Raw genomic sequence first — 23,231 nt, 5'->3', positions numbered from 1 at the left:
ACAACAGTGAGAGGCCCGCGTACCGCAAAAAAAAAAAAAATCCGCCTGCCAATGCAGGGGACATGGGTTCAGTCCCTCCTCCAGGAAGATCCCAGATGCCACGGAGCAACCAAGTCTGTGCGCCACAACTACTGAGTCTGTGCTCTAGAGCCCGGGAGCCACAACTACTGAAGCCCACTCACCTAGAGCCCGTGCTCCACAACAAGAGAAGCCACTGCAATGAGAAGACCGTGCACCACAAGAAAGAGTAGCCCCCGCTTGCCGCAACTAGAGAAAGCCCACACGCAGCAACGAAGACCCAACGCAGCCAAAACTTAATTAATTTAAAAAATATATAAACAAAAAGGATGATTTCAAGAAATTGGAACCCTCATGCATTGCTGGTGGGAATATAAAATGGTACAGCCACTGTGGAAAGCGTTTTGGCCAGTCCTTAAAATATTAAACATAGAGTTACTGTATGACCAGAATTTCCACTCCTAGGCATATACCCAAGAGAAATGAAAACATACATCCAACCAACAACTTGTACGTGAATGTTCACGGCATCATCCATAACAGCCAGTACGTGGGCCTCTCACTGTTGTGGCCTCTCCCGTTGCGGAGCACAGGCTCCGGACCCGCAGGCTCAGCGGCCATGGCTCACGGGCCTAGCTGCTCCGCGGCATGTGGGATCTTCCTGGACCGGGGCACGAACCTGCGTCCCCTGCATCGGCAGGTGGACTCTCAACCACTGCGCCACCAGGGAAGCCCTGTCACTATCTTTTTATTCTACTTTATTTCCTTCATAGCACATGAATAAAGCAGGAAAGCAGAATAAAAATATGATTAAAACATATACCCATATAAAAGAGGTAAAGGAAAATAAGTGTTCATAGCAGTTATTTTTAAGAGGTTGAAATTATGCGTGATTATGCATATATATACATATGTGTGTATATATATATATTTTGGAACTTTCTAACTTTCAGAATATAGTAATCTTTAAAAACAGGTATAAAAAGAGGATGATGGGAGAGAGTACAACTAATTTCTCCCACCTCTACAGTGCCCAGGCTGAGATTCCTTCAGATGCAGAACTTTGAGATATATGGACATGGAGACCACGTCCTGCTCAAGTCTGGTTGGCCACTTGCCTTACCTCACGGCACACAGCTGCAATCTGGCCTTCATCCATGCAGGTTTCTGTTACCACGTCTGTCAAAGAACCTCCAGCCAAATATTCCATGACAACCCATAGCTCATCTCCCACGAGGTAACTGTAGGAGTAAAGATAAAGGGTGAGGAGGAATAGAGTACACTGGACCATAGCAGTGGCTTTCAAAGGACAAGCATATACCAGAGTGACTCTGCATTTCCCTCAGTTCTGGAAGAGTCCAGGGTTCTTTTTTCTAAGGAAAAGCAGAATCTGTGGGACAGGTTCACTAACTTGACATCTCTTAAGGATTCGCCTGGGGAAATCAAAGCACACTGTTCTGTGAAGCCCCAAAAGACAGAACTACAATCACTAGGTTGAAGATATAAAATTATTTCATCACAACACAAAGTAGTACTTCCTAAAATCAGGCATGATTCCCACACCTCTCTGCATGAAAGGAGAGAGCATCCAAACATTTGACAAAGATGGGATTTGGAGTCCATCTTACCAATATTAGGGAAAGTCACTAAACCTCCTTTAGAATTCTATTAGATTTGAGATCCATAAGACCCATACTGGGTCTTGTTCAAGATTCCATTCCCGGAAAGTGTGGCACAGTAGATGTCAATATTTACCGAATAATTCAATGAGTAAAATAAAAGATAATTGTAAATGTAAAATGAAGTATTGACTATAAGAGCCATTGAAAAGCTGTAGAATTTTATACCCATAGCCATTATGCTGACAATGATCTCCATTTTGAATGTCTCTGACTCTAAGAATGGAATAAATTCAGTAAAGGCTGCAAAACCAAAGCTGCTTCTGGAAGTCAAGGGTTCCCAGTTAGTACTGTATCCCTAGAGAGATTATGGGGCTAACATGAGTTAAAACTGATAGTCTCACTCAGGGACTGGATCACTCAGCTCTATTATGTGATAAACAAAAACGTCACCTAGGAGAGACCTTCAAGGTGGTGGAGGAGTAAGACGTGGAGATCACCTTCCTCCCCACAAATACATTAGAAATACATCTACATGTGGAACAACTCCTACAGAACACCTACGGAATGCTGGCAGAAGACCTGAGACTTCCCAAAAGGCAAGAAACTCCCCACGTACCTGGGTAGGCAAAAGAAAAAAGAAAAAACAGAGACAAAAGAATAGGGATGGGACCTGCACCTCTGGGAGGGACCTGTGAAGGAGGAAAAGTTTCCATACACTAGGAAGCCCCTTCACTGGTGGAGACGGGGGTCGGGGGGGGAAGCTTCGGAGCCACAGAGGAGAGCACAGCAACAGGGGTGCAGAGGGCAAAGCGGAGAGATTCCTGCACAGAGGATCAGTGTCGACCAGCACTCACCAGCCCGAGAGGCTTGTCTGCTCACCCACCGGGATGGGTGGGGGCTGGGAGCTGAGGCTTGGGCTTCGGGGGTCAGATCCCAGGGAGAGGACTGGGTTTGGCTGTGTGAACACAGCCTGAAGGGGCTAGTACGCCACAGCTAGCTGGGAGGGAGTCCAGGAAAAAGTCTGGACCTGCCTAAGAGGCAAGAGACCATTGTTTCGGGTGTGCGAGAAGGGATTCAGAGCACAGCATAAATGAGCTCCAGAGACGGGTGCAAGCCACAGTTATCAGTGCAGACACCAGACACAGGCATGAAACGCTAAGGTTGGTGCTGCAGCCACCAAGAAGCCTGTGTGCGAGCACAGGTCACTATCTACACCTCCCCTCCCGGGAGACTATGCAGCCCACCACCGCCAGGCTGGCATGATCCAGGGACAACTTCCCTGGGAGAACATACGGCGTGCCTCAGGCTGTGGCAACGTCATGCTGGCCTCTGCCACCGCAGGCTAGCCCCGCATCCCGTACCCCTCCTGCCCCCCCACAACCCCCCCACCCCCCACCCCGGCCTGAGTGAGCCAGAGCCCCCTAATCAGCTGCTACTTTATGCCTGTCCTGTCTGGGTGGGAACAGATGCCCTCAGGTGACCTACATGCAGAGGTGGGGCCAAATCCAAAACTGAACCCGGGAGCTGTGTGAACAAAGAAGAGGAAGCAAAATCTCTCCCAGCAGCCTCAGGAGCAGCAGATTAAATCTCCACAATCAGCTTGACGTACCCTGCGTCTCTGGAATACCTGAATAGACAACGAATCATTCCAAAATTGAGGTGGTGGACTTTGGGAGCAACTGTAGACTTGGGGTTTGCTTTCTACATCTAATTTGTGTCTGGTCTCATGTTTATCTTAGTTTGTATTTAGAGTTTATTATCATTGGTAGATTTGTTTATTGATTTGGTTGCTCCCTTCCTCTTTTTTTTTTATATATATACATATTTTTTTTCCTTTTTCTCTTTTTGTGAGTGTGTATGCGTATGCTTCTTTGTGTGATTTTGTCTGTATAGCTTTGCTTTTACCATTTGTCCTAGGGTTCTGTCTGTCCGTTTTTTTGTTTTGTTTTGTTTTAGTATAGTTTTTAGTGCTTGTAGTCATTGGTGGATTTGTTTTTTGGTTTGGTTGCTCTCTTCTTTCTTTCTTTTATTACTTTTAATTTTTTTTATTTTTAATAATTTAAAAACATTTTTTATTTTAATAACTTTCTTTTCTTTCTTTCTTTCTTTCCTTTTTTCCTCCCTTTTCTTCTGAGCTGTGTGGCTGACAGGGTCTTGGTGCTCCGGCCAGGTGCCAGGCCTATGCCTCTGAGGTGGAAGAGCCAAGTTCCGGACACTGGTCCACCAGAGACTTCCCAGCTCCACGTAATAACAAACAGTGAAAGCTCTCCCAGAGATCTCCATCTCAAAGCTAACAGCTCCACTCAACGACCAGCAAGCTACAGTGCTGGACACCCTATCCCAAACAACTAGCAAGACAGGTACACAACCCTACCCATTAGCAGAGAGGCTGCCAAAAATCATAATAAGGTCACAGACACCCCAAAACACATCAATGGATGCGGTCCTGCCCACCACAAAGACAAGATCCAGCCTCATGCACCAGAACACAGGCACCAGTCTCTTTCACCAGGAAGCCTACACAACCCACTGAACCAAACATACCCACTGGGGGCAGACACCAAAAACAACAGGAACTGCGAACCTGAAGCCTGTGAAAAGAAGACCCTCAAACACAGTAAGTTAAGCAAAATGAGAAGACAGAGAAACACACAGCAGATGAAGGAGCAAGGTAAAAACCCACGAAACCAAACAAATGAAGAGGAAACAGGCAGTCTACCTGAAAAAGAATTCAGAGTAATGATAGTAAAGATGATCCAAAATCTTGGAAACAGAATGGAGAAAATACAAGAAACGTTTAACAAGGACCTAGAAGAACTAAAGGGCAAACAAACAATGATGAACAACACAATAAATGAAATTAAAAATTCTCTAGAAGGAATCAATAGCACAATAACTGAGGCAGAAGAACAGATAAGTGACCTGGAAGATAAAATAGTGGAAATAACTACCACAGAGAAGAATAAAGAAAAAATAATGAAAAGAATTGAGGACAGTCTCAGAGACCTCTGGGACAACATTAAATGCACCAACATTCGAATTATAGGGGTCCCAGAAGAAGAAGAGAAAAAGAAAGGGATTGAGAAAATATTTGAAGAGATTATACTTGAAAATTTCCCTAATATGGGAAAGGAAATAGTCAATCAAGTCCAGGAAGCACAGAGAGTCCCATACAGGATAAATCCAAGGAGAAATATGCCAAGACACATATTAATCAAACTATCAAAAATTAAATGCAAAAAAAAAAAAATAGTAAAAGCAGCAAGGGGAAAACAACAAATAACAGACAAGGGAATTCCCATAAGGTTAACAGCTGATCTTTCAGCACAAACTCTGCAAGCCAGAAGGGAGTGGCAGGACATATTTAAAGTGATGAAAGGGAAAAAACCTACATCCAAGATTACTCTATCCAGCAAGGATCTCATTCAGATTCGATGGAGAAATTAAAACCTTTAAAGACAAGTAAAATCTAAGAGAATTCAGCACCACCAAACCAGCTTTACAACAAATGCTAAAGGAACTTCTCTAGGCAGGAAACACAAGAGAAGGAAAAGACCTACAATAACAAACCCAAAACAATTAAAATGGTAATAGGAACATACATATTGATAATTACCTTAAATGTAAATGGATTAATGCTCCAACCAAAAGACATAGGCTGGCTGAACGGATACAAAAACAAGACCCATACATATGCTGTCTACAAGAGACCGACTTCAGACCTAGAGACACATACAGACTGAAAGTGAGGAGATGGGAAAAGATATTCCATGCAAATGGAAATCAAAAGAAAGCTGGAGTAGCAATTCTCATATCATACAAAATAGACTTTAAAATGAAGACTATTACAAGAGACAAAAAAGGACACTACATAATGATCAAGGGATCAATCCAAGAAGAAGACACAGCAATTGTAAATATTTATGTACCCAACATAGGGGCACCTCAATATATAAGGCAAATGCTAACAGCCATAAAAGGGGAAATTGACAGTAACACAATCATAGTAGGGGACTTTAACACCCCACTTTCACCAATGAACAGATCATCCAAAATAAAAATAAATAAGGAAACACATGCTTTAAATGATACATTAAACAAGATGTACTTAATTGATATTTATAGGACATTCCCTCCAAAAGAACAGAGTACACACTCTTCTCAAGTGCTCATGGAACATTCTCCAGGATAGATCATATCGTGGGTCACAAATCAAGCCTTGGTAAATTTAAGAAAATTGAAATCATATCAAGTATCTTTTCCGACCACAACGCTATGAGACTAGATTATCAATTACAGAAAAAATCTATAAAAAATACAAGCACTTTGAGGCTAAACAATACACTACTAAATAACCAAGAGATCACTGAAGAAATCAAAGAGGAAATCAAAAAATAACTAGAAACAAATGACAATGAAAACACGATGACCTAAAACCTAGGGGAGGCAGCAAAAGCAGTTCTACGAGGGAAGTTTATAGCAATACAATCCTACATTAAGAAACAAGAAACATCTCAAATAAACAACCTAATCTTACACCTAAAGCAATTAGAGAAAGAAGAACAAAAAACCCCCAAACTTAGCAGAAGGAAAGAAATCATAAAGATCAGATCAGAAATAAATGAAAAAGAAATGAAGGAAGCAATAGCAAAGATCAATAAAACTAAAAGCTGGTTCTTTGAGAAGATAAACAAAATTGATAAACCATTAGCCAGACTCATCAAGGAAAAAAGGGAGAAGACTCAAATCAATAGAATTAGAAATGAAAAAGGAGAAGTAACAACTGACACTGCAGAAATACAAAGGATCATGAGAGATTACTACAAGCAACTATATGCCAATAAAATGGACAACCTGGAAGAAATGGACAAATTGTTAGAAAAGCACAACCTTCCAAAACTGAACCAGGAAGAAATAGAAAATATAAACAGACCAATCACAAGCACTGAACACGAGACTGTGATTAAAAATCTTCCAGCAAACAAGGATCAGAGATTTGAATTGACTACAAACTTACCAGGGGTCAACAATGAAACAGAACTCTTAAAAAAAAAAAAAATCAAATCAAGTTCTGTAGTGTTTAGAACAAAGGAGGGGTCTCAATGTCTCCGTAATGGTGAAATCTCAAACGAAACTACTGAATGTCACATTTTAAGAGAATGCAGACAAACTAGAAGTTATTCAGCAGGGTAACCAGGACAAGGAAAGATCTGAGATGCAGAATGATTTAAAGACCTACATGTTTGACTCAGGCAGATGGGCTGAAGGCATTCCCTGGGGTAGAACAAACAGTATCAGGACCAGCTGTGAGAAGCTACAGGGTGGTAGGGTTCAGCCTAACCCAGAATACTGTACAGAAATCAGAGGTGTCCACCAACATGCAGGGTCATTGGCAGAGAGCCAAACATCACAGATGAATCTTAAATGGAGGCAGTTCTGAGTGCTGGTGTTGCCTTCTCCCCTAAAAGCTCCACCATCCATCCATCCCTAAGGCCCTATCTCTCTGACAGGACTACCACTCCATACCTGTCCAAGTAGTTCACAATATTTGGGTTCTTGTTTTCCCTCATGACCAGGATCTCATTAATAATCAGCTCTTTCTTCGGCTGCTGCTGAAGGTTCATCTGCTTAATGGCCACCTGAAATTAGAGTACATTCAATGTACAACCAGAGTCACTCAGCATTTACTGAACACCTACTAAGTACCAGACATAAACACTAAGGAGATAGAAATGAGTAAGATATGGTCTTAGCCCTTGAGGAAATCACAGTTCATCTCCGGAGACCAGTGGTACTCAGTGTGAGGTCCCCAGACCAGCAACATCAACATTATCTAGGAATGTGCTACAAATAAAAATTTTCAGTCCCCACATAAACCTACTGAATCAGAAATTCTGTGGGTTGTTTTTTTGGTTTTGCTTTTTTTTTTTTTGCACAAACTTTCTATTTAATGGAAAAGTTCACTTGCTGAGTATAAGGATCATTTATTACTTGGTATTGGTACTAGTGTCACTGGAGATGAGGATAAGACATAGTTATGAAGAATTTAAATGAGGAAGTGAAAGAATTTAAAAATTGATCTTTCCATTCATCTCTCTACCTTCTTAGATCTCTACTTAATCCAAGCCCAAGTAAATAGGGACTTCCTTTTCCTCAAAAACTCTGTACTTTAATAAGCCCTCCAGGCAATTCTCATGTGCACCAAAGTGTGAAGATCAAACTTGCTACTAAATAAAATACTTATATTAGAAAAATACTTTTAAAAATCACAATATAAAAGAGGTATGCTATATAACAAAAGTCCCTACAAAGTGTTACAGGAGCATAAAACTGGGCCAAGAACTCTTTCACACTATCAATGCAGAGGTTTCATAAAGGGGAGATAAGTTTTTGAACTTGTTGTGGAAAAATAAATCAGAGCTGACCAGGTTAAGAAAGAATAGAAAAAAGGGATCGTTAATGTTTATGTATGAAAAAGAAATTGATAGGCTTTGTGTCTACGGAAATAAACAAATTTTCACATAATACAAATTTAAGGAACACGTTAGTTTCCAAGGCACTTTTGTGTCCTTTTTTATGTGTCGGGTACTATGTAGGGTATTCTCAAATGTATTTCATTTAATCCTCTGAGACACTTTATGAGTTAAATATTACTATCGACCCCCTTTGACAGATAAGGAAATTGTGATTCAGAGAGGATATGGGACTTGCCTACACAGCTATTCAGTAGCAAAGTCAGGATTAGAATCTCGAAAGTGACGCCCATTTATCCTGCACACACAACCAGATTAATCCTCCCCACAGTACACATTTGGTGACTCTCTCCCCTGTTCAAAGCAGAAATGGCTCCTGTTTGCCTAGAGATGCTTCTTGGCCCAACATTCGAAGTCCTTATGATCTGACCCCTATCTTATTTCTTTCTCACTGTATTCCTTCATATACTACAATCTGAGCTTCTCTCCATTTAGAACATCTTGCTCCACTGTTTTTACATGTTCCAAACCCTCTTATACTTTGTATCAGACCAAAAGAAACCTCATTCTCCAAACCAGATAGGCTTTTTGCCTTCTTTAAAGCCCCATAAGATTATACTTATACCTCTCTTGTGGAACTCAGCACATACTGAATTGTATGATGATTAGTTAGGGTGTGTCCCTCGAGAAGCTTGAGAGCTCATTTGAAAGCTCAGAATCCCTGGTGCCAAGCACAGGGCCTGACACACAGTGGGTGCTCAGCAAATCTTTTCAGAAATGAAGAGGAAAAGACAGAATTGAGTGGGTTGATAAATACTTTGTTTTTAAACCACAAAGAGCATTAGCAATAGGCTGCCCTATCCTACAGGAGTAGACTTTAAATTATTTCCTAAATGTTTATTCTCTAGAAATAACAGCCAAGAACACGAACACCTAACAGAACAACTAAAATTAGTCTTTCCAGAATCAGCAAGAAGTGTAGAGGATGAATAATTCAACTTTTATGGAAAAAACCCAAATTCTATTATTTCTTCAATCAAGTATGAACAATCTTCTGCCAAGAGCCAGTTCATCAGTAAGAATAGAAATGATTTTTTTAAAACATTTTGATCACCTCCATTCCCTGCCCCAAGTGAGAAAAAATTGCTTTGGAGTAGAGTCTCCTATCAGGTTAGGCTTCTGGTCTGGCTGCAGCTTGCTATAACAGCTGACGATTAGCTTTTTCTAATGTCTGAAGAGGAACACAGTGATCTAAAGACACATTACATTAAGACTGTAAGCCCTTACAACACATACTAAGATCTGGGTTCTCTGCAGTTCCTCAGGCCATCCTGGAGGATGGGACAGTGCTAGTGAACCTCACAGAGGTCACTGCTGCAGCAGCAAGGGAGAAAAGAGGCAGCCTGTGGATAACAGGGGTGGCAAGACACCAGGAATCCTTTTCAATAGCTACTAACTGTGGGCTAGGCTAATGCCCTTCACCTAATCAGATCCCTCCTATTCAGGCCAGCAGATAGCACTCCTATAACAGAAAAAGAACTGGACTTGAACTCTGGGGGCCTAAGCTCTGGGGCTGGGTCTGTCACTTACTAACCTTGACTAGTCACAAGCTCTCCGAGCCTTGGTCCCTTTATCAATACTGAGGATAATAATCCCCACCCTGAATCCCCTCCTCACAGGATTGTTCTGAGAACTAAATGAGACAGTGGTCAATGTGTTACTCATACATAAGAAATGTAAAAAATACAGTAAGACAACAATGAAAATGCTAATCATTGTCATAACTGCATTTGATGAGTAATTGGCACAGAGCAGCAAGAGTGACAATGTTATCAGCAGGAATGACAGCAAAAACAAACCACCCTCCCACCACTACTGTTTATTGAATGCCTGCTCTGTGCCAGCGCTGTGTTAGGTGCTCTACTGACATTATCTCTGTAAAACCTAACAATAAGCCTGTCGAGCAAAAATCATTATCTGCATTTTCAGGGAAGAAAATGAAGACTAAGACTTACAAGAAAGTTGCCCAAGGTCATAATCAATGCTTTCAGGTTCATATGACTTCAAAGTCACTTCCAGTTTACTCTATTACACACATTCCCTCTAAAAAATGGGCTTGAAAATTAATTGCTGGATCTGTAACTGGAGGATTTCCAGCACTAATATGCTAATCTTCTTACATATGACAGACAATAGCTCTCCTCTTCTCAGCTGGATAACTCCCAATAGGCACTTGCTCACAAACACAGAGTATCTCGCTAGCTCCACTAAAGATTTACACTCCCTGGGGGAGGAAATGAGGCCTTCCTGGCTACACTGCATTAGCCACCCTAATGGACTCCCTTCCATTCATAGTTCTGTAACCACAAGGCAGGCACATAGTGAAGTCAAGTTTGTTTCCTGTGGCCAGCTGCTCACACATGGAGCCTCCAGCCCTTCCAGGAACCGGCCAGCACCAGCCTGCCTCCCATCAAGGGCTGTGAGGCCCCAGAGGCCAGAAACACGACCAGGGGCCGTGGTGCCTAACCTTAGCTCTGCTGCGGCCTTGCAGCCCAGAAAGCACACGTTAAAATTTTAGAATCAAAGGCTTCTGACCCAGCCCTTGCTAACTGCTATTAGCACAACCCGGCCAAAGTTACTAAATTCCCGAGTCTCAAATTCCTGATCAGTAAAAAGGAAATAATATCACCTACCAGGTAGGGTTCTTTTTAATATTAATATTTAATATAACCTCCTTTTTTCTATCTCTACCTCCAATACAGTATATTTAAAATCAGCAGAATGATACCATCCTTCCTTCTTTACCATTATGTTATCACAGGTTCCTGTCAGCATTATAGGAGTTTTATATGTACACAACAGAAAGTATGGTTTCTTACATTTATATATATGATTTTAATGCCTGAATCTTTCACATAGGTCTTAGCGTAAAGGTAGCATAAAGCAAATGTTCAGTAAACATTCTGTAGAATAAATAAATACATACAAATAAATATTAATATATATGTAATTCTTAGTTTATGGTATATTTTCGCACGCATTACTTCACTCAACTCATTCACATTTTGTAAGGTATATGTTATCATGCACATTTTATAAATAAATAAAATTCAGGCTTAGGAGGTCAAATGACTTGCCCAAGGTTTTATAAGTAAGTAAAGGTAAACATCTAGGTTATTGGATTCTCACATCCAAGAACAATTAATAAATCTTTAAACATAATAATGTTTGTTTTTTTTTTTAAAGTTGACTTACCCTCAATGGAGCCTCAATATTTGGCTCAGACACTTGTAAAAGCCTGACAAAAGCACAGTGAGGTACGTGCTGTCCCTATTAACCATGACTTCTCCAGTACACCATGGGGTTTCAACCACCAAACATATACAAGCAGGTCCTAGTAGCCTCCCTCAGAAGAGCCCAACTCTGTTTTCACTGGAACAGGAGGTGCCTCTCTTAAGCTCTGAGCCCCATTAGTCTTTTGAGCTAAGATCTTCCCCAGGCAACTCCCATATACAACCCACCTTCCAACATTCCTGCTCTGCAACCAAAGAGTACAATGCAAAGAAACTTCAAGCCTTCTAGATTCCCTTCATGGCTTCTTCTGCTGAAGATAGATCTTGGGTCATCAGGCCTTAGCAATAAGGTCAGAGCCTTCCCAGCTTATGAAATGTGAGAGACAAAGAGGTGCCTCCAAATGAGGACTTCAATGTCTACTGGAATCCTGGGCACAGAGTAATGGAAGGACCACTAGATTGGGAGGCAAGAGACACATGTTTAAACGTCTTCTATATCAGATTTCTCTCCCAAGCACCAGACTTGTAAAAATAATTGTCCACCAGGCAGTTTCACAAGAAAGTCTCTCAGGCAACATCTAACTTCCTCAAATCTGTACTCCTCCTTTGTTCTTTCTCCTTGACTAGTACCACTCACTTGTGAGCCATCCTCACATTCACCAAATTCTGTCATATCTACTTAAGTACCTCTCAAATTCATCCACTTCTCCCCATTCATACTATGCCACCACCTTAGTCCAGACCATCATCTCTCACATGGAATTACACAGTAACCTCCTGACTCATTGCTCCACTCTTATCTCCCCCAATCTCTTCTCTGCACTGTAGACACAGTGACTTTTTCCAAAATCTGTAAATCTCATCATGTTAAGGAGTTCTAGTCTGCAATACTGAGAAACTAGAAGTGTCCCTATTGAGCTAAGAAGGGCAAAAACTTAACAAAAAGAAAAAAGAAACAGTGGAACTGAAGGAGTAGTAGTTGGTGGTGGATACTTACCTCCTGTCCTGTGGCCACATCCATTGCAGTGTACACAGTGCCTGAAGCACTGAACAACAGGTGGGGGAAAGAAAAAAACAGGTGTTAGATGAAGTGACACTTGTCAAATGAAGCTCTACACACAATCTGGCAATGCAAGTGTTAATAAAAATAGCAGCAAAAATAATCCTCCCCATTGCGTCTCCCACTCCACTCTCATGAGAGGCAGTATGTAGTAGTAAAGAGAATATATGCTCTAGTGGCCATCAGGAAGTGAGGGAAGAAAGGAGGGACGGACGAAGAATGGCAGAGAAATACTAGGAATAATGCTAGGAAAGTAATCATGTCCATTCTAAATGACTAAAAACCACACTTTATGCCTATAACCATGAACCCTGTGTGTTTGTAGATGAGTGATATGCAACAATATTTGTAACCTTACATGTCAGTATGTCAGATTTATATGATGCGATTGAAAGAAACTTAAAATTCTATGTACTGCAAAAATGTATTCTAGGCAAGCTCTGTGATTATGCTTCCCAGGGAAGTCAGGTCAATTCGGGGGAAAAGTCACTTGTAAGTTTGCCTGGAAGACAGAAATTATGGTCACCAGCTTCCCAACTACAGCTCTTTAGTTAGGATCCTAGCTCCATGTCAGGAAGTTGGCATCATAAGATATGGACAATCAAATAAGGATGGGATGCTTTGCATTGGCAGTTTTTTCCCCATTGCCTGATCATCCTACCTCTAGACATCTTCTGTCATAAAGCTGATGTCTATATTCCTGTTCCCATTCTCCCTTATCCCACCAGATATACCATTCTTTAAGGGCAAATATGCCCAGTCCTCAGGGAACTGGACATTTTGAGACTGTGTCTCCATGATTACAGAGGCTCAGAAGCTATTGAGGCCCACTGGTTAGTTCCTGATTGTTTCTGCCTCAAATAGACATATGATTAGATATATGAATTCCAGGTCAAAAAAACCTTCAGGTCTTAAAGGGAAAAAAAAAACAAGCAAAATTATAATGGTACTAATTTATCTTATTTGTGTGCCATGTACAGTTTTAAAATCATGGAACGTGGAAACATCAGCATAGGTGCTTAATACATATTGCATTCCTCCCTTAGCACTAACACACCTGTCAAGTAAGCAAGGAAAAAAACTTTTGCAGATAGTGCCTATTTATGGGTCATACATCTGAACACACACATCAGCAGTTTGGGAGGTGAAAGACCCTGAATCCACAGCCCCTTTCGCTTAAATGAAGAAACTGAAGTCCAGAGATAGGACCTGACTTGCCCACACTTGTCTGTGTACCTTTCTGCTACATTCTTAATATCTCAATGTAATTATCTAGAGGAAATACCATCCCAGATTACTCTGAGGCAAGCAAGACAATTTCTTCTCAAGGTGTTAACTACCTTATACCGGTTCAGACTCACAAAAGCACCAGACCAGGAAAAAATGAGAGGCACTCAAGTCCAGGGTTGTTTTGAGGATTGAATTAAACAATAGATGCAAATAACAGATGTAAGCTGTAGAATACTGTACAAATACAACATCAGTATATTATGCATTACTTTAGCTTATTTCAGAAGTTCTTGGATGCATAAAAAAGAAAACTAAAACAGAAAGCTTCAATTACTTCATTAACAACAATGCTTTCACTCAAGTAACACTGAGAGCTTTCTACAAGCCAGACACTTTTCTTCAGTTTCTTTTTAATTTTAGCTAATTGGGTATATCTGTAGAAATCTTATTATTTTTCTTTTTTATACAGAGGTATAACTCACTTAATCTGCACAAATCTCAAGTACACAACTTGATGGTTTTTCAATACGTACACACCTACATGTTCACCATCACGATCAACCCTGAAGGTTCTCTCTTGCCACATCCCAATCAACACTCCCCTCCCAGACGCAATGATTATTCTGACTTATATTAGCATTAGTTTTGCCTGTTCTTTAACTCCATATAAATAAAATCATACAGCATCTGCTCTTTTGTATCTGGCTTCTCTTACTCAAAATAATGGCCACTTTTAAGACTTATCACAGTATATTATAATTTTTTGTTTGACTGTCTATCTCCTTCTGTAGCCATGGGGTCTCTGAAGGGAGAGACTGATTCATAGCTGTATTCACAGTGCCTAGCACCTAACAGGAATTCAGTTAAGATTTGCTGAGTTCAGTACATTGAGGGCAGTATACAAGATGCAGAGAAGAAATCAGAGAGCAGGAGACATGAATTCTGGCATCCACTAGAAAAACAGATTCCATTATACTAGCAGAAGAGTCTGCAGTTCTGAGTCTTCCATTTCATGTTAGTGCTGGTAGGTCTCAGCATCAGGTAAACAGGGTTAATCTGGAAAAGCAGAGCTATAATTTGGGAAGAAGGTTTTGTGCCAAGAAAATAAATGGGTTTTTCACTCTCACCACAGGTGTATTTTTAGCAACCATGTCAGCTAATGGCACATCTCACATATTAAACATAATTCTGTAAACCTGAGGTCAGCCTAACAAAACGCCTTCAGATGGGTGAGGTGGAGAAAGAAGAACAAGATTTATGAGAGGCAGAACAAGATTTATGAGAGGCAAAACAAAAGCAAAATCATATATACCAGCACACACAATTTTAAGTCATTTTTCTAGGGAAGAAAATGCCCCTACTAACCCTTGTCCAATCTTCTCAAACCGTGTGTATTTCTTCTTAGGATCACCCACACTCACTATGCTCCCTTTGAAAGAAACAGAGAACATGAATCAGTTTTTCCCAGATCAACATACAAAACAGGCCCCATATTTTCCCAAATGCTGAGCTGGCAAGGATTAAAGAACTATCTCCAATACCTAAAAACCACACTAAGCAGGTCCTTAGTTTTCCCTCTTTAAGTTGCAACCAAAAGTTTCATGTCCTTACCGCTTTTATTCATAGTACTCTAATCCAATTCTAAACTCCTAAAAGTTATTCATTCATTTTAAAATCCATTCATTCAACAGACATTAACTCATTTTAACATGCTCACTTACTATGTACTAAGCTCTATGTTGAATGCAACAAATAAAGAGATAGATGAGACACAGTTAAGACAGTCTCTGCTCTCAAGAAGCTCTAATCTCAGGGGAGACAGACAATAAGTATAAAGTTCCATGAAAATATAATAACTGTGGTGATACAGAAAGAGGCAAAAATATAGACTGGAAAGGCTTCAGAAGGGAAGTGATATCTGGATTAATTTTTACAGGGTTAGTAGGAATTAGCCAGGGAGAGAAAGTCAAGAAAGGGTTACAACAGAAAGTACTTCAAGTGCAAAGACACAGAGGTATGAGAGAGTTGACAGTTTCAAAAAAAATATTCTGGATATGGCAAAACTGAGGCCCACAGAAAGGAAGATACTTCCCCTCAAGGTCACACAGCAAATTGGTGTCAGAGCTAAGATTAGGAGCTTGGTTTTGGTCTCCCAGTCCAAAGTCCTTTCCACTAATACCAATTACTACTATTTGGTACTTTTCACATACATTATTTCATCTGACTTACAAATGAGACAGGTATTAGCATCCCTATTTAAAAGATGAGAAAAAGGAGGGCCAGAGAACAGCAGGAAATCGCCCAACATGCAGGTTAGTGGCTGTGCTTCAACCCAAGGGTCCATAACTCCCAGGCCAGTCTGCTTTCCATAATTCTATGTTCTAAGTATTACTGTTTTAAAAAAAATCTGGTTCAGAGAAAAAGAATACATACAAGAGTAAACAGACGGCTAGGTAAGTGGCTTTTCTTATTTCATCATTTCGTAAGGGCTCTGGGCAAGGGCAACTTTTAAAAGAGTGAAATTTTTTTTAAAAGTCAAGTAAGAATGATCAGGACAAAATCGAGAGCTGCTAAACTGAGGAACCAGAAACCTCAGCATTAAAAAGCAATGCCAGTGTGCGGACTTGACCAAATCAGTCACATCCAATCCTCTTTAGAAGTAGATAAGTTCAAAGAATAAATCAAAGGCCTTGTCAGATGATTCTTCCAAGCCTACAGACCAACCCAGTCCTTTCTTCTCATATGAACTCTCCTGCAGATTACTGAAAAAAAGAAACAAGCTACCCTAATATTTATGGTCACCAAAAAAAAGTAAAATGGAAGTTTCCACCTGACTGCAAGAAACAGCATGTTCTGATCACAGGAGCACAAGTTGCGCTCTAACCCCAGCTCTGTCACTTTTTGGCTGTGTGAATTTTCGCAGAGTATTTAGCATCGCTAGCCTCAGATACCTTAACTGCAAAAAAATGAGGATTATAATGTCTGTCTTCAAGGGTTAAAATGAGGAGTAAATGAAAAAAAATCAAGAAAATGCCTTGCTTGTCATTTGGTACATAACACAGGCTCACAAAATGTTAGTTTCCCTTACTTCTTTTCCTTCAGCCAAGATGGCAGATCCATCTTCTGTCAACAGAAACATCAATAATCAACATAGCACTCTTTCCCACCAGGTTTAGACAAGGCCTCGGTCTTTCTCAACACAACATTCCAGACTATTCACTAGGGAAAAGCTATTTGTCATCTCCATAACCCATGCCCAGTGGTAAGTGATTTCTAGCCCTTAAAGTGGGCTATCCACGCTATCATCACATTCCCATCCTAATGTTGCATCTAATCAGGGCTGGTGAGACAGAGGAGGCGGGTGCAAGGACAGGTGAAGAGAAGCACAGTCTGGCTAAGATGTAAAGCACAGCCAGCCAGCCACATACACCTAGCGCAGAACCAAGATCTTTATAGCAATAGAATTCCACCTTTGTGCTTGACCAGTCACATACCAGAGGGAAATTAAAAAACCTGGGAAGTGCTTACGTAATTTCTCCAAGATCTCCTCATCAGACATTTTAGGCTTCTTCTTCTGCTTCTCAGTATTCCGGGTCAGAGCATCTGGCGGAGTGGTATTATTCTCAGTAGGTGAAATGGGAGATGTAGCCACATCCCGAGTTGGAGTAATAGGAAGTGGTTCAATCACGGACCGTGTGTATACCTGCATTGTTGGTGCAAAAATTTGGCAAGGCCAGTCTGTCTTAGATGTGTGTGTTAGAACATCCACAGAACAAATCCCAGTAAACTCATCCCTTCTCCTAGGTCAAAATCTATGTTACTCTTCCTCTATACTCAGGCTGTGAGGATGGAATGGCCTTCCTTGCTCTCACTGTACACACAAGGGTTAGTGACAGTCTGAGCACTTAAGATATTCAGTACAAGTTAGACAACTCTCATTATAAATAGTTTAAAGGACATTCTGTCATTTGATGGGAATCTCCTTCATCTGTAAAAGTCTATTCTTTCCCAAGCTGAAATGAATATCCTGTATTCCCATAGTACTTTCCACGGCTAATACAACACAACATTATCTTCATTTGAGTTACTTCCTCTTTAAATCCTGAACGCTCACAGAGAAGGAACTGCAATTGTTCTTCTTTAAGAGGCAGTAACGGTGTAGTCATTTAGATCACAGACTCTGGAAACTGACTGACTGGACTTAAATCCCAACTCTTATTCTTTTTTTTTTTTTGCGGTACATGGGCCTCTCACTGCTGCGGCCTCTCCCGTTGCGGAGCACAAGCTCCGGATGCGCAGGCTCAGCGGCCATGGCCCACGGGCCCAGCCGCTCCGTGGCATGTGGGATCTTCCCGGACCGGGGCATGAACCCGTGTCCCCTGCATCGGCAGGCGGACCCTCAACCATTGCGCCACCAGGGAAGCCCCCAACTCTTATTTTTACCTTGTATGACTTTGGGCAGATTATTTAACTTCTCTATGCTTTAGTTTCCTCATTTGTAAAATGGTGATGTTAGTGATACCTATCTTATAGAGCTGCTGTGGTAATAAATTAACTAATGTGTGAAATGAGTAATATCACACCCAAAAGACACTAAGCTTTCAAATTTTGGCAAATATTATTACATTTCCTATTCATTCATTTACTTAATAAACATTACTGAGAATCTGTTCTTTGCCTTGCTGTACAAAATGCTGCCCCATCCACTATTCCTGTGAAGGAAGTCTTGGAGAAAGTCCTAACTGCAAGGCAAAAGGGATAAATGTCAGAAGATACGAGCAAACTGTATACTATTAATGTACAGAAGAGGTGATCATACGTTATACTGCCTTTCCCCAGGAGATGCATCAAGGCATTTATCACCTTTTTTCATAAAAATATCACAATTTTTTGGTTAGTCTATAAGCTCTATGAAGACAGGGAATCTGTGTCATTCATCCCTGAGTTCCTATATCTAACCAGTTGCCTAACAGAAAGCAAGCATTCAGGAAAATGTTTGATGAATCGATAAATAAATAGGATTCTTCAGCTGGATCTTGACGGATGGACATGATTTTAATAGGTAGAAAAGGGAGAGAACTTTCCACATAGTGGAAATAGCAATAAGTCAAGACACTGACCAGAGACTACAGCTTCTTTCCTGACTATTCCAGCATAATGATTTCTTAATTTTCTATTCTTGTACATGTAGACAAACTATATACCTGGCACCTAAACCTGTACTTTCATGCCTTCTCCTCCTCCTTTAGTTTTCTTGACATGCCTCCTTAAGGGCACGAACCCTGCTTTTTCCTTCTCTAAAATTCTCTTTTTCTGGCTCCCAGCACAGGTCTGCTCACATAAAAAGGCCACTGTGCTACGCTGGAATACAACCTGGACCTGGGGTCAATTACCTGCTTTCAGTTCTAGCTCTTTTGCTTACTTAGAGACTTTGGGTAGATCAATTTACCTCTCCAAATCTCAGCTTCTTCTATGAATTAGAAATTAACAATGTCTTTTTAGAAAGGAATGCTATCAAGATCAAATTTATCAATTCATTCAATACTAACTGCCTTTCTAAAACCTTCCAAGAGCTATGTTAAGCGCTGCAAATACATACATATATATATATGTATTTGCATATATATGTGTGTGTAAATGTATATGTGTGTGTGTGTGTACACACACAGGAGTTCGTGGTTTAGTGGGAAAAATTTTTAAATGAACATACTTGCAAAACAAAAAAACATATCAATATGAGATATCCTGAGAATGCTCCAATTTGAAGCTTATTTTCCTTAAAGTGACTTTGTAGCCTACAGAAAGGGTGATTCCATAGATTCTGCTTATAAATTCTAATCCTAAAAGGTCATCTAATCCCCCTGAATGTCCTCCACAGCATCTCCATAGTCAGTCAACCAACATCTGCTTGAACACTTCCACGAATTCTCTAATCCAGAGACAATCTTTTTTTGTATTATCACAGAGTTTAAGCCCTAGATCATTCTTTCATTATGAAGCTCTTGTCATAATAAAAAGTCCAAACAAAGAAACACTAGTAGAGTATCATCTGATGAGAGATCAGTGCTCAATGATGCTAAACCATGTAAAAGGCAGATTGTGCCAAGTGAGGGCAGAGGGACCTGGCTATTCAGAGATGCAAGAACGTCAAAAGAAGTTAAATAAAAATCACTGCCGGGCTTCCCTGGTGGCGCAGTGGTTGAGAGTCCGCCTGCCGATGCAGGGGACACGGGTTCGTACCCCGGTCCGGGAGGATCCCGCATGCCGCGGAGCGGCTGGGCCCGTGAGCCATGGCCACTGAGCCTGCGCGTCCGGAGCCTGTGCTCCGCAATGGGAGAGGCCGCGGTGGTGAGAGGCCCGCGTAACGCAAAAAAAAAAAAAAAAGGCACTCCTGATGTCCAGCATATTAATAGCACTAATGTTTTTATAAATTCTCTTGAGTCTTACAGTATCATCAATGATGTACTAAGAGGCTGAACACTGCACATTTAACAGAGAAGAAAAGATCTATAGCAGACTAATATGTTGCTTCCCAGGAGACTGGAATAATTTATGTTAGTCTTGCACTAAGCAACATTAATTCTGTATATCTTTCTGTATGTGAACAGGCTAAGTAAACTAGGCCTAAGTTGGTACAAAGACCAATTATCTAGGACACTTTGGGACTATGTGCAAACTAATGATAAATAAATACACCACTTCTTGTCTTTAATCATACAGAAAATACCTTTCAATCAAGGTAATTTGGTGATTTCACCACCTGCAAAATCTAAGTACTGCTACCAGACTATTAAACCTCTAGGCCTCAGCACCCACCCCTCACTCCCCCTCTAAACTCTAATATATCACAAAGCTGCCCACGTCCCCAAAGACTCACCGATTTTGTGTGCTCTGGGCGTGGAGCAATCACTGGAGGTGGGGTAGCATCATCATCATCATCTTCATCTTCTGAAACTGGTAGCACTGCAGGGGTCTCAGACACCGTCTTCACGTTCTGCACAGTGGAGAAAAGCCAGATTCATCATGTCCAGCTGACATGCAACTTAAGCTACCAGAGTCACCGATCTCCCAGAAGAAACCTTCTCCTGACACTCCTTCTGAAACACACATCAGCCTCAAGATCTCCACCTTTCTATAGCCAGTCTCAGGAACTCAGCCACCTTCCCTCTCTTCTTTTAGATACCACTCCCCACTCAGGCCCTTGGGGGCTTCCTTCTCCCACCCAAAGCCTAACTGTGGATGGGGAAACCAGCTTACAGCTTCTCTACGTGCCTAGCCCAATCCAAACCCCGAACACAAGATCATAGTTCCTTCTTCTTCTATGAATTTTACTCTCTATGCTAAAGAGAGGATAAAGTACAAAATGCAGGGGAGGGATCAAAAGTCTGGGATTTCAAAAAGTTTATCATTGTAATTCCTTAGTCCTTTCTGATACGATAAGTGGAAGTCCTGAGAGGCCTTTCCCTCTCCTTTTCCTTTCTTTACGAAAACCTACTGCAACCATTATGCCATCAGGTGCCCTTGCCTCAACCTGAAGATACAGAACATCAGAAGACCCTTGTCTCAAGAAGACAATGAGTTTTTCCCCAGATTGGATGCTATCTATTTCACTAAGCTTTTGCCCTGTCCTGGAATGAACCTTACCAGCACCACTAATTGAATATGCTATAATCTCAGCAACTTGATTTTCCCATGTAAACTGTACCAAAGCTGGGCTAAGACTGGCAGGTTTTAGGGCAGGTCCAGGCAAAAAGATCATACCATTACTGTTTATAACACATATTCAAAACATGAGATTTTTGATAGAGATTAAATGATTACAGTGTAGGGCCAGAGAAGCAAGGGATTTTTTGTATATATTGCTATAATTCAACAGTTTCAGATACTTTCAGAGCATCTGCTTTGTGCTCAGTACGATACTGTGATGAATGCTTTTGATATAAATGCACAAAAATGAAAAAGATGGCCCATGTCCTAAAGCAGCTCACCATATGATGCAGGAGACAGAGGGACAATTCCCTTCTGCTGCCATTTGGGGCCTCTGGAGAGAGGAATGTCAGGAGTCAGAATGACAGGGGATAAGTGAAGGAACTGTCTAGTCAAATGCTAGTCTAGAGCTACTGTGTGGGAGCCTGGTCTTTACTACATTTGACATACTAAGATAAAGAAAACTGGCAAGCTCATAGATTCTAACAGGGCCTCCAGTGCAGGGCATAACTAGAAAACTGCCAGTGACAGGCATATGTAAGCAACTAGCTTTGGTGATCACAGGCAATGAATCCATCCTCTGGGTCTCAAGTTTCATCACTCGAGGAACGTGGAAGAATAGGACAGGTATAATTTGAGAGGTGACCCTAAGTCACTTTTAGTTCTAAAATCCAATAGAGGTTCTTCCCTTGTCAAAGCACATGTTTTGATATTTTTCTGCTCTAATTTCTTTTCTCCCTAATAGTTCACTCAGCAAAATTTAACTAGGAACCCAAAATGAGAATGAGGTTAACTCAGCAGCCTCTTCATCATCAGGTGAAGGGCCCTCGGTCTGACTAATGTAGACTCTAAACACTTGTTTGTTGCCTCCTAAAACTCTATAAAGAAGGGGATTTCATCACCTTAGCAACACACTCTGTTTTCCACAGGTGATGGCTTTGTGTGGTAGTATTAACAACTACCAGAATCAAGAGATTTAGGTTTTTGTCCCAGATTTTTATTTCTTATCCCTGTGTTCTTTGGCAAGTCTGTCCCACTCTAAGCTACAGTTTCTCATCCATAAAATGGAGGTGATGACAGAAGCTCTCTGCCTACCTCAGAGGGCCACTGGGAGGAAGAAATGAAGTGATGTGAGTATACAAGCACTTTGTAAATGGCAAGGGGCTAGAAAGATGTAAGGAATCAATTAAATTATCATTATGTTTAATAACCACAAACCTCTTTTTTAAGAAGTGACATCAACTCACCCATTCATTCACTGTGTACCAGGCTCTATTCAAAGCTCTGGGGCTATATTGAAGAACAAATTAGATAAAGCGCCTGGTTTTATGGATTACATTTGAGAAGAAGATACAGTCAAAATTAATCACCAAACTACCAGGCAGTAATAAGATAAACATAGGAGAACAGAGAATGGTTGAGGGTAGGGAATTATTACTTTACATACAGTAGTCATGGAAAGGCCTCTCTAATGGCCTGAAGGAAGTGAGAAAATGAGCCATCAGACCCTCTGGGAAAAGAATATTCCTGGCAGATGGAAGAAATACAAAGACTCTGAGAGAAGGGGACATGCTTGGTGTGTTCCCAAAACCCCAGGTGCCTACCTATACTACTGAGAAGTGCTTATGATTTTAAAACTGCTGAACTTTGGGTAGAAACATAGGAATCTCTGACGTTCTGGCCCAGGATTGCTCCCATCCATCCCACCCTAGCTCCATCAGAGGAGGGGTTCTTCCAGGACGAGGTAGGCTGTAACTATGGGACCCAAGAGGGCTTACATTCATTTGAAGCAGTGGCAATGCCCAGGCCCAGTGGTGCCACCAGTGGA

At 41.0% G+C, this 23,231-nt stretch overlaps 1 protein-coding gene across 2 annotated transcripts in view; it reads right to left on the bottom strand.

Moving 5' to 3' along the window:
- Positions 1 to 23,231, bottom strand: part of PAK1 (p21 (RAC1) activated kinase 1) — a gene marked incomplete at both ends in the record, with an annotated part of 114,772 nt that overhangs the window by 53,817 nt on the left and 37,724 nt on the right. For both annotated transcript variants that reach the window (XM_082660929.1, XM_082660928.1), the window contains 6 exons: positions 1,142 to 1,259; positions 7,167 to 7,279; positions 12,404 to 12,452; positions 15,062 to 15,125; positions 17,225 to 17,399; positions 20,574 to 20,690. In XM_082660929.1, coding sequence (XP_082517055.1) covers positions 1,142 to 1,259; positions 7,167 to 7,279; positions 12,404 to 12,452; positions 15,062 to 15,125; positions 17,225 to 17,399; positions 20,574 to 20,690 — 636 coding nt within the window. The remainder of the gene's footprint in view (positions 1 to 1,141; positions 1,260 to 7,166; positions 7,280 to 12,403; positions 12,453 to 15,061; positions 15,126 to 17,224; positions 17,400 to 20,573; positions 20,691 to 23,231) is intronic.

This window comes from Grampus griseus, assembly GCF_964374135.1.
Source record: "Grampus griseus genome assembly, chromosome: 8".
In the NCBI taxonomy this organism is placed as follows: Eukaryota; Metazoa; Chordata; class Mammalia; order Artiodactyla; family Delphinidae; genus Grampus; species Grampus griseus.
The sequence above is the reverse complement of the archived record's forward strand: the minus strand, read 5'-3'. Positions and strand labels throughout refer to the sequence as shown.